At 49.7% G+C, this 15,016-nt stretch overlaps 1 protein-coding gene across 1 annotated transcript in view; it reads left to right on the top strand.

The window, feature by feature from the left end:
• f8 (coagulation factor VIII, procoagulant component) overlaps positions 1-15,016 on the top strand; it is a 128,476-nt gene that overhangs the window by 103,980 nt on the left and 9,480 nt on the right. Inside the window, exons 23-24 of the mRNA XM_072505270.1 lie at positions 6,938-7,083; positions 7,314-7,496. Of these exons, the coding sequence (XP_072361371.1) occupies positions 6,938-7,083; positions 7,314-7,496 (329 nt within the window). The remainder of the gene's footprint in view (positions 1-6,937; positions 7,084-7,313; positions 7,497-15,016) is intronic.

The raw sequence follows: 15,016 nt of genomic DNA, 5'->3' as shown, positions 1-15,016 counted from the left end.
TGACCTAACTCCCCAGTTTGGGTGGACACCCCTCCCCCCAAGACCTAACCTCAAACCCTGACCTGGCTGGACCAACCCACCTCCCCTGCAGACCCCTTGTCCCATCAGGACCACCACGACGGGACCCAACCGGACCCAGTTTGACAACCTCCCCAGTCCCAATATGCCCTAACCCACACCTCCCATCTGACACTCTAACCTGGCTGGACAACTCCACATGACCCGGCTGGACCCCCTCTCCTGACCCAACCCCTGCCCCTTCCAATCCATGGATCCCCCTCAAATCAACCCAAACCCCACCCCCACCGTGGAAAACATCCCCAATATCAACCAGTTCCACCCCATCTGATGTCTGAACCTCCCGGAACCCCCGAACCTTGATTTTCATCACCCGCACTCCCTCCGAAGTCCAACATCTCTAATGTCCAAACCTCCCCCACGTCTCCCCATACCACCGTCATCTCCCTTACCCCCCTGATTCCTAGCCACTTACCTGAGACACATACCCCCTTCTTCATGCCGGCTCTCTTACACTTTGAGGCTGGGCCTAGTGGAAGCGCTGTGTTGCTTGGATCTCATCCAGCCTGAGTCAAGAGATTGGACGGGACAAGCATGGAAGAAATTTGGCACAAGTCAGTGGGTACAGAGTCTCAATCCGACACTAATTGCCACTCCGTGGAAGTTGCGGCCCAATATATCCTAAGTGTGAAAGGAAGCAAGAGAAGAAATAGCTGAGGCACTGACCATAATTTTCTAATCTTTTCTGGCTACAGGGAGTACCAGAGGACAATTAATGTTTAAAAATGGATAAAGGGGTACACCGAGGAATTACAGGCCAGTCAGCCTAAACTCAGTGAGAGAAAAATATCAGACAAAATCCTGAGGGATAGGATAAACCTTCATTTAAAAAAGACACGGATTAACCAAAGGCTGGCAGCTTGGATTTGTGAAGGAAGTGTCATAATATACATCAATGTATACAATGGAGTGCAGACAGGCAGTGATTGACACACAGGATGACCAGTAAGCACACAGAACAGAGCAGCCAAGCACCAGAAAGGACACGACCACTATAAAGCCAGAGGGCACCAGTTTTCCCGCTCTCTCGGGACCCAGCCTCTGAGACAGTCAGAGTTAGTGAGCTGGCCAGTGCAAACACCATGTGGTAGCTAGTAAGTCTGGCTAGGCTAGTATCAGGTCTCCAGTCAAGTCAGCATAGTGTCAACCTACAGTTGAACATGTATAATAGTTTAGATGTTAAATAAAATCGTGTTGCATCTTATCAAGTGTTGGAGGTCTGTCTCTCGCTACACTGCATCAAGCGCAGTCCACACCAACCCAGCCTACCCAACACATCATGGTACCAGTGAGTGATGCTGAAAATTGACAGACCTACCTTGAGTGAATCAGCATTGACCAGCAAACAGACAGACCTACTTTGAGTGAATCAGCGTTGACCAGCAAACAGCCATCCAGTGACATGGAAAACGTCTGCCCTCCTCCGCAGCTCCGCATCGCCGGCAACCTCGGTGCAAATTGGAAGATCTTCAAACAAAAGTTCCAACTCTATCTCGAAGCCACCGACCTCGAGGCCGCATCGGAAGCCATGAAGATCTCACTATTCCTCTCCACAGCCGGGGACCACGCCATCCACATCTACAACTCACTTACATTCGCTGAAGGCGAAGACAAGACAAAATTTAAAACAGTCCTACTGAAGTTCGACAGCTACTGCGACATTGAGGTGAATGAGAGCTTTGAACAGTTTTCCAACAGAGGCTCCAGTGTAAGGATGAACCTTTTCAATCCTTTCTGACCCATCTCCACATCCTCGCGCAGTCATGTAACTATGACTCGACCACTGATTCCATGATCCGGGATCAGATCATTTTCGGGGTCCACTCCGATTCCCTTCGCCAGCAGCTCCTGAAAGTCAAGCAGCTCACCCTCACCATCGCCATTGAAACGTGCGTTCTCCACGAACATGGTAACAATCGGTACTCCCACATCAGGGCGGCAGAAACGGCAAAGCTAACCTCCCACGAGGCGGAACTGGTGCAGGCCATCGCACAAATGCAGGGCCTAAGTATCGAGAGTGTGGCCATTCCACGCATTTTTCCCGGCCCCTGTGCATGTGCGGCACGACCGAGGGGACGGCCAGACCGACTGCGCAGGTGCGTACGTCATTCGACCGCACTGCGCATGCGTGATGGCGCACGGAACGCGCTGACGTTGGCGTCATGATGTGTCCGATTTGTGGCTCCGCCCATTTAAAGCGGCAATATCCGGCAAAATCACGACAGTGTCTACAGTGTGGCAAGCTTGGCCACTACGCAGCCCTTTGTAGATCTGCTCCACTGCCCAGCATCCAGCGATCCCAGCCGCGGCACAAAAGCGCCCGTTCAATACAGCACGCCATGCCAGACTCTGACCCCGACAGCCCAACAGATCCTGATGCTGCGTGCCTCAAATTTCCATACCGGGAGGGCATAATTACGAAGCATGCGCTGCCTTTCTCCAAGACAGCGAAGCACCTCCCGATCCTCAGCGAGGATCCCGACGACGAGTGGTGTGCTGTCCTCATTGTCAACAAGGCTCGTATCCGGTTCAAACTGGACACTGGCGCATCGGCAAACCTCACCTCGAAATCCGATTTCAACACCATCCACGTCAGACCAGGCATTCTTCCACCGGCCTGCCAGCTCCTTGACTACAATGGCAATGCCATAGCTGCCAGTGGCTCATGCCAATTCGGAGTTTCCAATAAGTCATTTAAAGCGACACTGCGATTTGAGATTGTGGGACCTGACAGAGCTTCCCTGCTCGGTGCTCGGGCCTACAAACTCCTGAACTTGGTTCAGCGAGTCCACACCATGTCATCCTCACAGGCGACGGCCTCGCCTGATGAGAACTTCCATGCTGAAATTGATGACATCATCACGCAGTACCACAGCATGTTCGACGGAATGGGCACACTCCCATACCGATACAAAATCCTGCTCAAACCAAATGCCAGCCCTGTGATCCACGCACCACGTTGGGTGCCGGCACCCTTCAAGGACCGCCTCAAGCAGCAGTTACAGGACCTCGAGGACCAGGGCATCATATCAAATGTCACAGAACCCACGGACTGGGTCAGCTCCATGGTCTGCATCAAGAAGCCGTCAGGGGAGCTTCAAATCTGCATCGACCCCAAGGATCTAAACCGCAACATCATGAGGGAACATTACCCGATACCAAAACGAGAAGAGTTGGCCAGCGAGATGGCTCATGCCAAACTCTTTACGAAGCTGGACGCCTCCAAGGGGTTCTGGCAAATACAGCTGGATGCATCCAGTCGCAAGCTGTGCACATTCAATACCCCGTTCGGTCGCTACTGCTACAACCGGATGCCTTTTGGCATCATCTCTGCCTCAGAGGTATTTCACCGCATCATGGAACAGATGATGGAGGGTATCGAGGGGGTGCGCGTGAATGTTGACGATGTCATAACCTGGTCCACAACTCCTCAAGAACACATCGATCACCTCAAGCAGGTATTCCACAGAATCCATGAGTATGGCCTCAGACTCAACAGAGCCAAGTGCTCGTTCGGTCAGTCAGAAATCAAATTCCTTGCTGACCACATCTTGCAGCAAGGCGGGCGGCCAGATGCTGACAAGGTCTCAGCGATCAATGCCATGAAGACCCCAGAGGACAAGAAGGCGGTCCTCCGCTTTCTAGGGATGGTCAACTTCCTCGGGAAGTTCATTCCCAACATGGCGGCACACACCACGGCCCTCCACCATCTCGTCAAAAGTCGATGGAATTCCGGTGGCTGCCCGCTCATGAGAACGAATGGCCTGAGCTGAGGGCAAAACTCACCACAGCCCCGGTTCTGACGTTCTTCGGCCCTACCAAAGAGACCAAAATATCCACTGACGCGAGCCAGGACAGTATTGGGGCGGTGCTCCTCCAACGGGATGACTCCTCCTCATGGTCCCCAGTTGCGTATGCCTCCAGAGCCATGACGCCCACTGAGCAATGGTACGCTCAGATCGAGAAGAAATGCCTGGGCTTCCTAACGGGAATCGACAAATTTCACGACTATGTGTATGGCCTCCCAAAATTCACGGTTGAGACGGACCACAGACCACTAGTCCACATAATCCAGAAGGATTTGAATGACATGATGCCTCGGTTACAACGAATCCTTCTCAAGCTGCGCCGCTATGACTTTGAACTTATCTACACGCCAGGCAAAGAACTCATTGTTGCAGAATCCCTTCCAGGTCTATCACCACACCGTGTGAACAAACTGACTTTGTCTGCCAAATCGATGCGCAGGTGCAATTGTGTGCCTCCAACCTTCCGGCCACTGATGAGAGGGTCATCCAAATTTGTGAGGAAACGGCCAAGGATCTTCTGCTACGCGTGTGATGCAGCACCTCACGAATGGCTGGCAGAATGGACAGTGTCCCCAGTTTTGCAACGTCAAGGACGACCTAACGGTGGTGGACCGCATCCTCATGAAGCTCGATAGGATTGTGATTCCGCAGAGCATGCGAACTATGGTGCTCGGCCAACTCCATGAGGGTCACCTGGGGGGTCGAGAAATGTCGACGCAGAGCTCGAGAGGCAGTCTATTGGCCGGGCATCAGCCAGGACGTTGCCAACACGGTCCTCAACTGCCCCACATATCAGAAATTTCAGCCAGTTCAACCCAAAGAAACTCTGCAGCAACATGGGATAGTGACCTCCCCATGGTCCAAAGTCGGTGTCGACTTTTTCCACGCCAAGGGGCGTGACTATGTCCTCCTGGTCGACTACTTCTCCAATTTCCCTGAAGTGGTGAAACTGTCCGACGTCAAAGGCGGTGATTAAAGCATGCAAAGAAACGTTTGCCAGGCATGGGATACCGCTCACGGTGATGAGTGACAACGTTCCCTGTTTTTACAGCCAGGAATGGTCTGATTTTGCCTGCCTATACAGCTTTTGTCACGTAACCTCCAGCCCCCACTACCCACAGTCAAACGGGAAGGCCGAAAAAGGGGTCCATATCGTCAAGAGATTACTATGCAAGGCTGCAGACTCAGGCACCGACTTCAACCTGGCGCGGCTGGCAACAGAGCATCCCCGCTGTCCACTGGGTTGTCTCCCGCGCAGATGCTCATGAACCGCACTCTGCGAACCACGGTTCCAGCCATCCATGTTCCAGACCTTGACCACCTCACGGTCATACAAAAGATCCAGCAGTCTTGGGCCCAACAGATATCAGCATATGACGCTCATGCCACGGATCTCCGCCAGCTGGTACCAACTGATCGTGTTCGTGTGCAGTTGCCTGACGGCGGCTGGTCCGCATGGCTGATGGCTCCTTCCTACGACGCAACAGACGGGCGATGCGCAGAGTTCCACGCCCACCACCTAACCATGATGTCCCGCCTCACACAATGCTTCCTCCAGACGTGCCCTACCACGAGGCCACCGATCTACCAGCAATCCTGCCGACCTCTGCGACCACCGCATTGGCGGCGGCCCCGCCTATCCAAGTGCAGGCGGCCCCTGATCCACCCTTGAGGCGGTCAACCAGAATTCGTCGCCCGCCACAGAGACTAAACTTATAGACTGAACTTATGCACAACTGTGTTACCTTATCGTTTTGACCTCTGTAAATATCGTTGTTACCATTTCATCCGCCCTATATCTGCACTAGCGACACCTTCCTGTGTACATACGGTCATTTTAGCACATTCTGTATATAGTCACGCACATATACACATCCACACGCGCATGCACCTTAATATTTATTATCTCAACACACACAATACAGAACCAATAAAAAAGCGGGGGAAATGTCATAATATACATCTATGTATACAATGGAGTGCAGACAGGCAGTGATTGACACACAGGATGACCAGTAAGCACACAGAACAGAGCAGCCAATCACCAGAAAAGACACAACCACTATAAAGCCAGAGGGCACCAGTTTTCCCGCTCTCTCGGATCCCAGCCTCTGAGACAGTCAGAGGTAGTGAGCTGGCCAGTGCAAACACCATGTGGTAGCTAGTAAGTCTGGTTAGGCTAGTATCAGGTCTCCAGTCAAGTCAGCATAGTGTCAACCCACAGTTGAACATGTATAATAGTTTAGATGTTAAATAAAATTTTGTTGCATCTTATCAAGTGTTGGAGGTCTGTCTCTCACTACACTGCATCAAGTGCAGTCCACATCGACCCAGCCTACCCAACACATCAGGAAGGTTATGTCTGACTAAAATAATCAAATTTTAGGAGGAGATAACGAGGTGAGTCGATGAAGGCAGCGAAATAAGATAATTCATATGGATTTCATGAAGGATTTTGACAAGATTCCACATGACAGACTGGACATGAAAGGAAAAGCCCAAAGGAAAGGAAAAGCCCAAGACAAAGTGGCAAGTTAGATCCAGAGGCAGGAAGCAAAGGGTAATGGTCAAACGATGTTTTTGTGATTGGAAGGTTGTTTCCATGATTACTATATTATCCTTGTTACATTAACTTCTAATTTCCTGACTTTACTGTGTCTAACATAATAACTGCTGTTGTTAAGCCTATAAAGTACTCCCACTAATATTTTCTGCTCCTACTTGGTAAAAAAACACATTCTTATATGAACAACTGAGTAACAATCCTTTTAAATGTCCAAATGCCTCCCTGCTCTATACACAATTATTTGGTTCACAGCTAAAACCTAGATTTCTAAAGCTGGAAGAACGATGCAAAAGAAGCAGATTGGTCAAATAAATCTTGTACCACAAACTAGAGGGAGAAAAAACATGCTATTTTGCACCCACCTGTGATTCCGACAAGGCGAACAAACTCTTCCTTTGCTTAAAAAGTTGTAATGGGTTTACCAAGCTTTCTCAGCAACACCAGCAAACTATGCCTCAGGCTGCCCTCTCCTTGTGTTTCCCAGGTTGTTCTTTGCCATTAGGGATGGAGAGCAAAGTTATCGCAGACCATCAACTCAGTGCCTCCTCATTTTGGGTTAGCATGAGTGCTTGGACACCAGCCCTGGCGCGCCTCAACAAAGAAGGATTCACAAATGCGTGGGTGCCAAAGGTAACATAGAAAACAAATAAACTAAAGAATACTGGATACTGGGGAGTGAATTACAAGCTGGTACCTTATGAAATTATTCCAGTGGTTTATCTCGCAGAGAGAACTGTCTGCAATTTTTTAAATCTTTCTGTATTATTTGATTTGCTACTCTATTATTTCTGTTGCAGTAGGTAATCAAAAAGGGCCAATTTTGTGAAATTAAAGTACCACAAATTGTTTTCTACCCGCAGAGGAACAATCCACATGAATGGTTTCAGATCAACTTTGGGCGCAGAAAAAAGATTACAGGAATTATAACTCAAGGTGCCAGCCAGCTGGGGCGGGCCATGTTTGTGAAGGAGTATATTATCTCGTACAGTGATAATCGGAGCAGCTGGGCCGTAATCAAAGATAGGCAAAGCTTGAAGGAAAAGGTAGGTTCTGAAAAGAAATTGTAATAAGAGACTTCAAATCAAACTTAACAATTTCTGGAATGTGTGTATAATTGTCGACAGAGGGGTGGGATGCTCCGTTCCAGACTAAGTGCTTTCGCCAGCAGAGAATCAACACTGTGTCCCACTGTTGCTAGGAGCATCACTGGGATAATATTCTCATACATTGACTGTGCAAAAATATGCATATTGGTGACCACGCCGGTTTCTCTGCACTTACTGGTGTTGAGCTACCATTTTGAATGGGTGCCCTGACCCCAGCATCCAGAGACAAGCCCTCCTTCTCCCCACAACACAAATATTAACCCCCTGTGCTGACAAAGGGAATAACGGGTCACTCCTTCCCCACACCACACATGCATGAGGGTGACCCAACACGCCCCTCCTGATTCCCCCCTCTCAGCCACCACTCCAGCCACCCCCCCTTAGCCATGCTCCCCCCCCCCCTCTCCACCCCTTCAGGCCCTTTCCTCTAGCATTGCCAAAAGTGCATTTCCCCCTGACACTATGACACTGACACCCTGGCAGTGACGTCCTAGCCTGGTGTGCTGGACCCCGAGAGGGAATTAAGGTGGTTAACCCATTGTTCCTATTCCCCTCTGCTACTTCCAGGCTGCAGAGGGAGGGTCCACAAAGGGTCCTGAGGGTTGGGTGGGCTCAGGCTGTGGGTAAGGTGTTGACCCCAGGATGGGGGTTCCGTGTCTAGACTGCCCCTTCCAGTCCTGAGCAACCAAGATCACTTTTGGCATGGTGATCTCAGGCAGCCATCTATTCTAAATCATCATCCTCGTCTGATCTGTTTAAACTTTAAAGTGGCCTTCTCTTTCTGAATTGCTGTGACAGACAGCTGCAGAGCAGATCACAGAGTTCATTGAAGATTCAAGCCAGGAAGACTTTCCTTTTCCTCACATCTGGTTGCTCAGCCCTATGCTTTTAATATTGCTGCTTTTTGAAATGCCAGATCGTTTCTGGAAAGCCGACAGCACTTGAAAACCTAAAATCCTGAGATCCTTTGAAATGCCGAGCATTGATCCTATTTCACAGTGCAGTACCTTTAACTAGCCTTTGATTGACATCTTAATGGTTTAAACACAGTTGCCAGGAGGTGTGTTTGTTTATCTTTCCCTTCACCCTTGAATGCATCTGAAGTTGTGTGGCGCTACCACCGTGCTAAATGAGATAGACTTCGAACAGATCTAGCAACTCAAGAGTGGAAATCCATGAGGCACTGTGGCCATTAGCAGCAGCAGAATTGTATTCAACCACAATTTGCAACCTCATGGTCTACCATTATCACCAAGCCAGGGGATCAACCCTGGTTCAATGAAGAGTGCAGGAGAGCATGCCAAAAACTACGTCAGGCATACCGAAAAATGACGTGTCACCTGATGAAGCTATAGCACAGGACTACTTGTGTGCCAAACAGCAAAAGCAGCAAGTGACAGATAGTGCTAAGCGTTTGCACAACAAACGCACCAGATCTAAGCGCTGTAGTCCTGCCACATCCAGCCTTGAATGGCAGTGCACAATTAATGAACTCACTGGAGGGGCAGGCTCCACAAGTATCCCCATCCTCAATGATGGAGGAGCCCGGCAAATCAGGGGAAAAGACTAGGCTGAGGCACTCGCAACAACCTTCAGCCAAAAGTGCCGAGTGGATGATCCATCTCGGTGTCCTCCGGAGGTTCCCAGCATCATAGATGCCAGTCTTCAGCCAATACGATTCACTCCATGTGATATCAAGAAACAGCTGAATGTAATGGATACTGCAAAGGCTATAAGCCCTGACAATATCCCGGAAATAGTACTGAAGACTTGTGCTACAGAACTTGCCGTACCCCTAGTCAAGCTGTTCCAGTACACTGACATCTACCCGGCAATGTGGCAAATTGCCCAGGTGTGCCCTGTACAAACGAAACAGGACAAATCTAACCCAGCCAATTACCGCCCTATCAGTCTATTCTTCATCATCAGCAAAGTGATGGAAGGAGTCATCAACAGTGCCATCGAGTGGCACTTACTCAGCAATAACCTGCTCACGGATGCTCAGTTTGGGTTCCGCCAGGGTTATTCAGCTCCTGACCTCGTTACAGCCTTGGTTCAAACATGGACAAAAGAGCTGACTGCCCTTGACATCAAGGCAGCATTTGACCGAATATGGCATCAAGGAGCCCTAGCTAAACTGGAGTCAATGGGAATCAGGGGCCAAACTCTCCGCTGGTTGGAGTCATACCTGGCACAAAGGAAGATGGTTGTGGTGGTTGGAGGTCAATCATCTCAACTCCAGGACATCTCCGCAGGAGTTCCTCAGGGTAGTGTCCTAGGTCTAACCATCTTCAGCTCATTCATCAATGACCTCCCTTCCATCATAAGGTCAGAAGTGGGGATGTTTGCGGATGACTGCACAATGTTCAGCACCATTCACGACTCCTCTGATAATAAAGCAGTCAGTGTCCAAATGCAGCAAGACCTGGACAATATCCAGGCTTGGGCTGACAAGTGGCAAGTTATATTCGTGCCACACAAGTGCCAGGCAATGTCCATCTCTTACAAGAGAGGATCTAACCACCGCCCCTTGACATTCAATGGCATTACCATCCCTAAATCCCCCACAATCAACATCCTGGGGGTTATCATTGATCAGAAACCGAACTGGACTAGCCGTATTAATACTGTGGCTACCAGGGCAGGTCAAAGGCTAGGAATCCTATGGAGAGTAACTAATCTCCTGATGCCCCAAAGCCTGTCAACCATCTACCAGGCACAAGTCAGGAGTGTAATGAAATACTCTCCACTTGCCTGGATGAGTGCAGCTCCAACAACACTCAAGACGCTCGACACCATCCAGGACAAAGCAGCCCGCTTGATTGCTCCTCCTTCCACAAACATTCAAACCCTCCACCACCGACGACCAGTGGCAGCTGTGTGGATCATCCACAAGTTGCACTGTAGTAACTCACCAAGGTTCCTTAGACAGCACCTTCCAAACCCACCACCACTATCATCCAGAAGGACAAGAGGAGCAGATACCTGGGAACCCCACCACCTGGAGGTTCCCCTCCAAGTCACTCACCACTCTAATATGGAAATATATCACCATTCCTTCACTTCGCTGGGGCAACATCCTGGAATTCCCTCCCTAACAGCATAGTGGGTGTACTTACACCTCAAGAACTGCAGCGGTTCAAGAAGACAACTCACCACCACCTACTGAAGGACAACTAGGGATGGGCAATAAATCCTGGCATAACCAGCGATGCCCACATCCCGTAAATGAATAAAAAAAATAATAAATACCCTCCATTGATCCTAACCGCAAGGTTCATAAACATTCTTGTGATTTACAGATGCTGGCCACTTCAATAATGCTAAGTGAAAGCAAATTAGACACCAGTTAGACCTCAGCTGGAATATCATGTACTGTTCTGGGTGCCACACTTTACGAAGGATGTGAATGCATTGGAGAGAGTGCGGTTGACAAAAAATGGTTCCAGGGATGAGTAACTTCAGTTACGAGGATAGATTGGAGAGGTTGGGACTGTTCACCTTGGAGAGAAGAAGACTAAGAGGAGATTAGATATAGAAGTTCAAAATCATGAGGGGGCTGGACAGATAGCGAGAAACTCTTCCCGCTCTTAAACGAATCACGGACGAGGATGCACAGATTTAAAGTGATTTCCAAAAGAAGCAAATGTGAATTTAAAAAAAAAAAGGGGGGTTTCCGCACAGCAAATGGTTCTGGTCTGGAATGCACCGTCTGGAAGTGTGGTGGAGGCAGGTTCAATCGAGACATTCAAGAGGGCATTAGATGATTATTTCAGTAGAAACAATGTGCAGGGATACGAGGAAAAGACCGGGGAATGACACTAAGTCATGATGCTCTTTCGGAGAACCAGTACAGACACGATGGGCCAAATGGCTTCCTTCTGCACCGTAACAATTCTGTGATCCTGTGACAGTACGTGAGGTCATCAATCAAAACAAATTCCTCCAATTTGAACAACTATATTCTTCAAACGTTTTTAACCTGATGTCCTTTATCATTGAATCACTGCCAATGAGCTCTTTTGCTGCCATCTGCCTCTTGAGTCTATTTATGCTAGAGGTCAGATGTGGGGATGTTCGCTGATTACCGCACAATGTTCAGCACCATTTGCGACTCCTCAGGTATGGAAGTGGCTGTCCAAATACAGCAAGACCTAGACAACGTACAGGTTTGGGCTGATAACATTCATGCCACACAATTGTCAGGCAATGAACATCTCCAACAAGTGGGAATCTATCTCATCTTAAAATTCAATGGTATTACCATCATTTAATTCCCCGCCATCAACCTCCTGGAGGGTCACCATTGTCCAGAAACTGAACTGGACCAACCATATAATTACTGTGGCTATAAGAGCAGGTCATAGGTGAGGAATCCTGCAGTGAGTAACTTACCTGACTCTCCAAAGCCTATCCACGATCTACAAGGCACAAGTGAGGAGTGTGATGGCATGCACCACTTGTCTGGATGAGTGTAGCTCCAAAACTTAAGAAGCTCGATACCATCGAGGACAAAGCAGCCACTTGATTGGCAGCCCATCACCACTATAAAAAACATTCAATTCCTCCACCACTGACACAAAATGGCGGCAGTGTGTGCCATCTACAAGAAGCACTATAGCAACTCACCAAACCTCCTCCGACAGCACCTTCCAACCCATGACCTCTACCACCTAGGAGGACAAGGGCAGAAGAAACCTTGGGAAAATCACCATCTCCAAGTAACACACCATCTTGGAACTATATCACTGGGTCAACCTCCTGAAGCTCCCTCCCTAACAGCACAGTGGGTGTACCGCGACCTCAGGAACGGCAGCAATTCAAGAAGGGCAATTAGCGATGGACAATAAATGTTGGGCATGCTAGCGAAGCCCACATCCCATAAATAAATAAAAACACCATTCCAGCCAAAGAAGGATATATATATATGATGACCATTAAAAACTAAAACTGACCCGGTGGCAGCTATGAAGGAGTAGGTCACACATTTGGTGGCTCCCGCTCGGGTTGGACCTTTGGACCTTTTTCCATGATTTTTTTGTCGGATTTGATTCGGAAAATTGCTGGTGGATGCAATTGTGAAGAGGACTCCTACATCAGTGCATGGCGAGGCGGACCAGAAGTGCTCGCAAAGGAAGACATAGGCGAATAGAGAGGTTTGGGCTGAGGCTGCTGCGGGAGAAATTATGGCGGACGACTGGAGTCCTGGCTCGACGACCCAGCGGTCGACGGAGCAGCTGATGCAGTTCATACAGGAGGACTTCGCCAAGCAGAAACAGGAATTCTCGGACCCGATTAAGGAATCGATTGCGCGGTTGGAACTTAGACTGGATGCTCAAGATCAGGCGATTCAGAAAGTGGAGAAGGCACTGACTGAACAGGAGGAACACCAAGCTGCAGTGGAGTTGGAGGTGGGGATGTTGAGAGACCAACAGAAAATTCTCCAGGAGAAGGTGGAGGACTTAAAGAATAGGTCCCGCCGGCAGAACTTGAGAATCGTTGGTCTCCTGGAGGAATCTGAAGGAACGGACGCAGGGGCATACGTAGCGGGCATGTTCGAGAAGTTACTGGGGGAGGGGACCTTCACCCGAGCCTTGGAGGTGGACAGAGTGCACAGAGCGCTCGCGAGGAAGCCGCGTGATGGCGGGGAATCCTGCGTATATACCAGGATCTGAGCGCAGACATGGCCAGGAGAAGAGCAGGGTTCAACCAAATAAAGTCGACCATTTTCAAGAAGAAGGTTAAGTTTGGGCTGCTGTCTCCGGCCCACCTTTGGGTCACTCATGAGGAGCAACATTTCTACTTTGAGTCATCCAAGGAAGCGATGGACTTCACTAGAAGGAAAGGGCTGGTAGCGGACTGAGGTGTTTGAACTTTGCTGCAGCGTTCATGTTAAAAAAGTTTTTTGTTTTTGGACGTTTTCTGTAATGCCTTCTGTATTGATTTGGGGCCTGCGGCTGAGCTGTGTGAGTTAAATTTTGCATTTGCACTGATGGGGGATGGAGGTGTGAATTTTAGATGTTGGATCTTCTTTTTGATTTTCTTTGTGTTTCTTTCGGGCAATTGGGTTGGAATTGCTTTTTTTGCATACGTGTGTCCGAGTTTGGGGGGGGGGGGGAACAGTAGGTGGGAAAATGTCTGCCGCCATTGGCGGGGGCCACCAAGCTAGCTGGTCGGGCTAGCTCACGGAAGTGCAGTGGGAGGTGGGCAGATGTTATTTTAGGGGTGGTTTGCATAGTGCTGTTACTGGGGAGGGGGGGGGGGGGGAAGAGAGAACTGTTCTGCTGACGGGGAAGGGATTTTTGCTGTAGGACAAAATGGATGTTGAGTGTGGAGGCTGCCTAGGAGCGGGCCGGCGGATGCGTGGGGTGCGGGCTGGAGACTGGCCCAAGAAAGGTGATGGTTGATCAGTGGGGGGGGGGGGGGGTGAGAAGCTCCCAACCAGGCTGATCACCTGGAACGTAAGAGGGCTAAATGGGCCGGTTACGAGGGCAGGCGTGTTCGCGCACTTGATGGGACTGAAGGCGGACGTGGCAATGTTACAGGAGATGCACCTTAGAATAACTGACCAGGTTAGATTAAGGAAGGGATGGGTCGGACAGGTTTTCCGCTCGGCGCTGGAATCTAAGACTGGAGGGCTTGCAATCCTGATTAACAAGCGAGTGTCATTCGAGGCGGGAAGAATAGTTGCGGATGTGGGAGGCCGTTACATTATGGTTAGTGGGAAGCTGGAAGGACTGCCAGTGGTGCTCGTGAATGTGTACGCGCCAAATTGGGATGATGTGGAGTTCATAAGGAGGATGTTAGGGAAGATCCCGGACCTGGATTCACATAAGTTGGTCATGAGGAAGGACTTCAACACAGTCATTGACCCAGGGCTAGACCAGTCGAGCTCAAGGACAGGCAGGGTGCCAGCAATGGCAAAGGAGCTAAAGGTGTTTATGGAGCAGATGGGAGTGGTGGATCCATGGAGATTTGGGCGGCCGAGGGTGAAGGAGTTCTCCTTCACCTCACACCTCACGTGCATAAAGTGTACTCCCGGATTAACTTTTTAAATCCTAAATAGGGCTTCACTGATGTGGGTTGTGGACACTGAGTATTCAGCGATCACGATCTTGGATCATGCCCCGCACTGGGTTGACCTACAGGTGAGCAAGGAGGGTGGCCAGGGACCGCATTGGACACTGGATGTTGGACTTTTAGTGGATGAGGTGTGTGGGTGGCTGAGGAAATGTATCCAGAACTATCTGGAGGTTAATGACACAAGACAAGTCTCAGCTGCAATGGTCTGGGAGGTGCTGAAGGCGGTGGTTAGAGGGGACCTGATCTCGATACGGGCCCACAGGGAGAAGGTAGACAGAGCAAAGACAGACTGACTGATAAGGGAATTACTACAGTTCGACAGGAGTTATGCGGAGACCCCAGAGGCAGGGCTTTTAAGGGAATGACAGAGGCTA

Source organism: Scyliorhinus torazame, chromosome 5 (assembly GCF_047496885.1).
Source record: "Scyliorhinus torazame isolate Kashiwa2021f chromosome 5, sScyTor2.1, whole genome shotgun sequence".
NCBI classification, from domain to species: Eukaryota; Metazoa; Chordata; class Chondrichthyes; order Carcharhiniformes; family Scyliorhinidae; genus Scyliorhinus; species Scyliorhinus torazame.
Note: the sequence above shows the minus strand (reverse complement) of the source record. Positions and strands in the feature narration are given on the sequence as shown.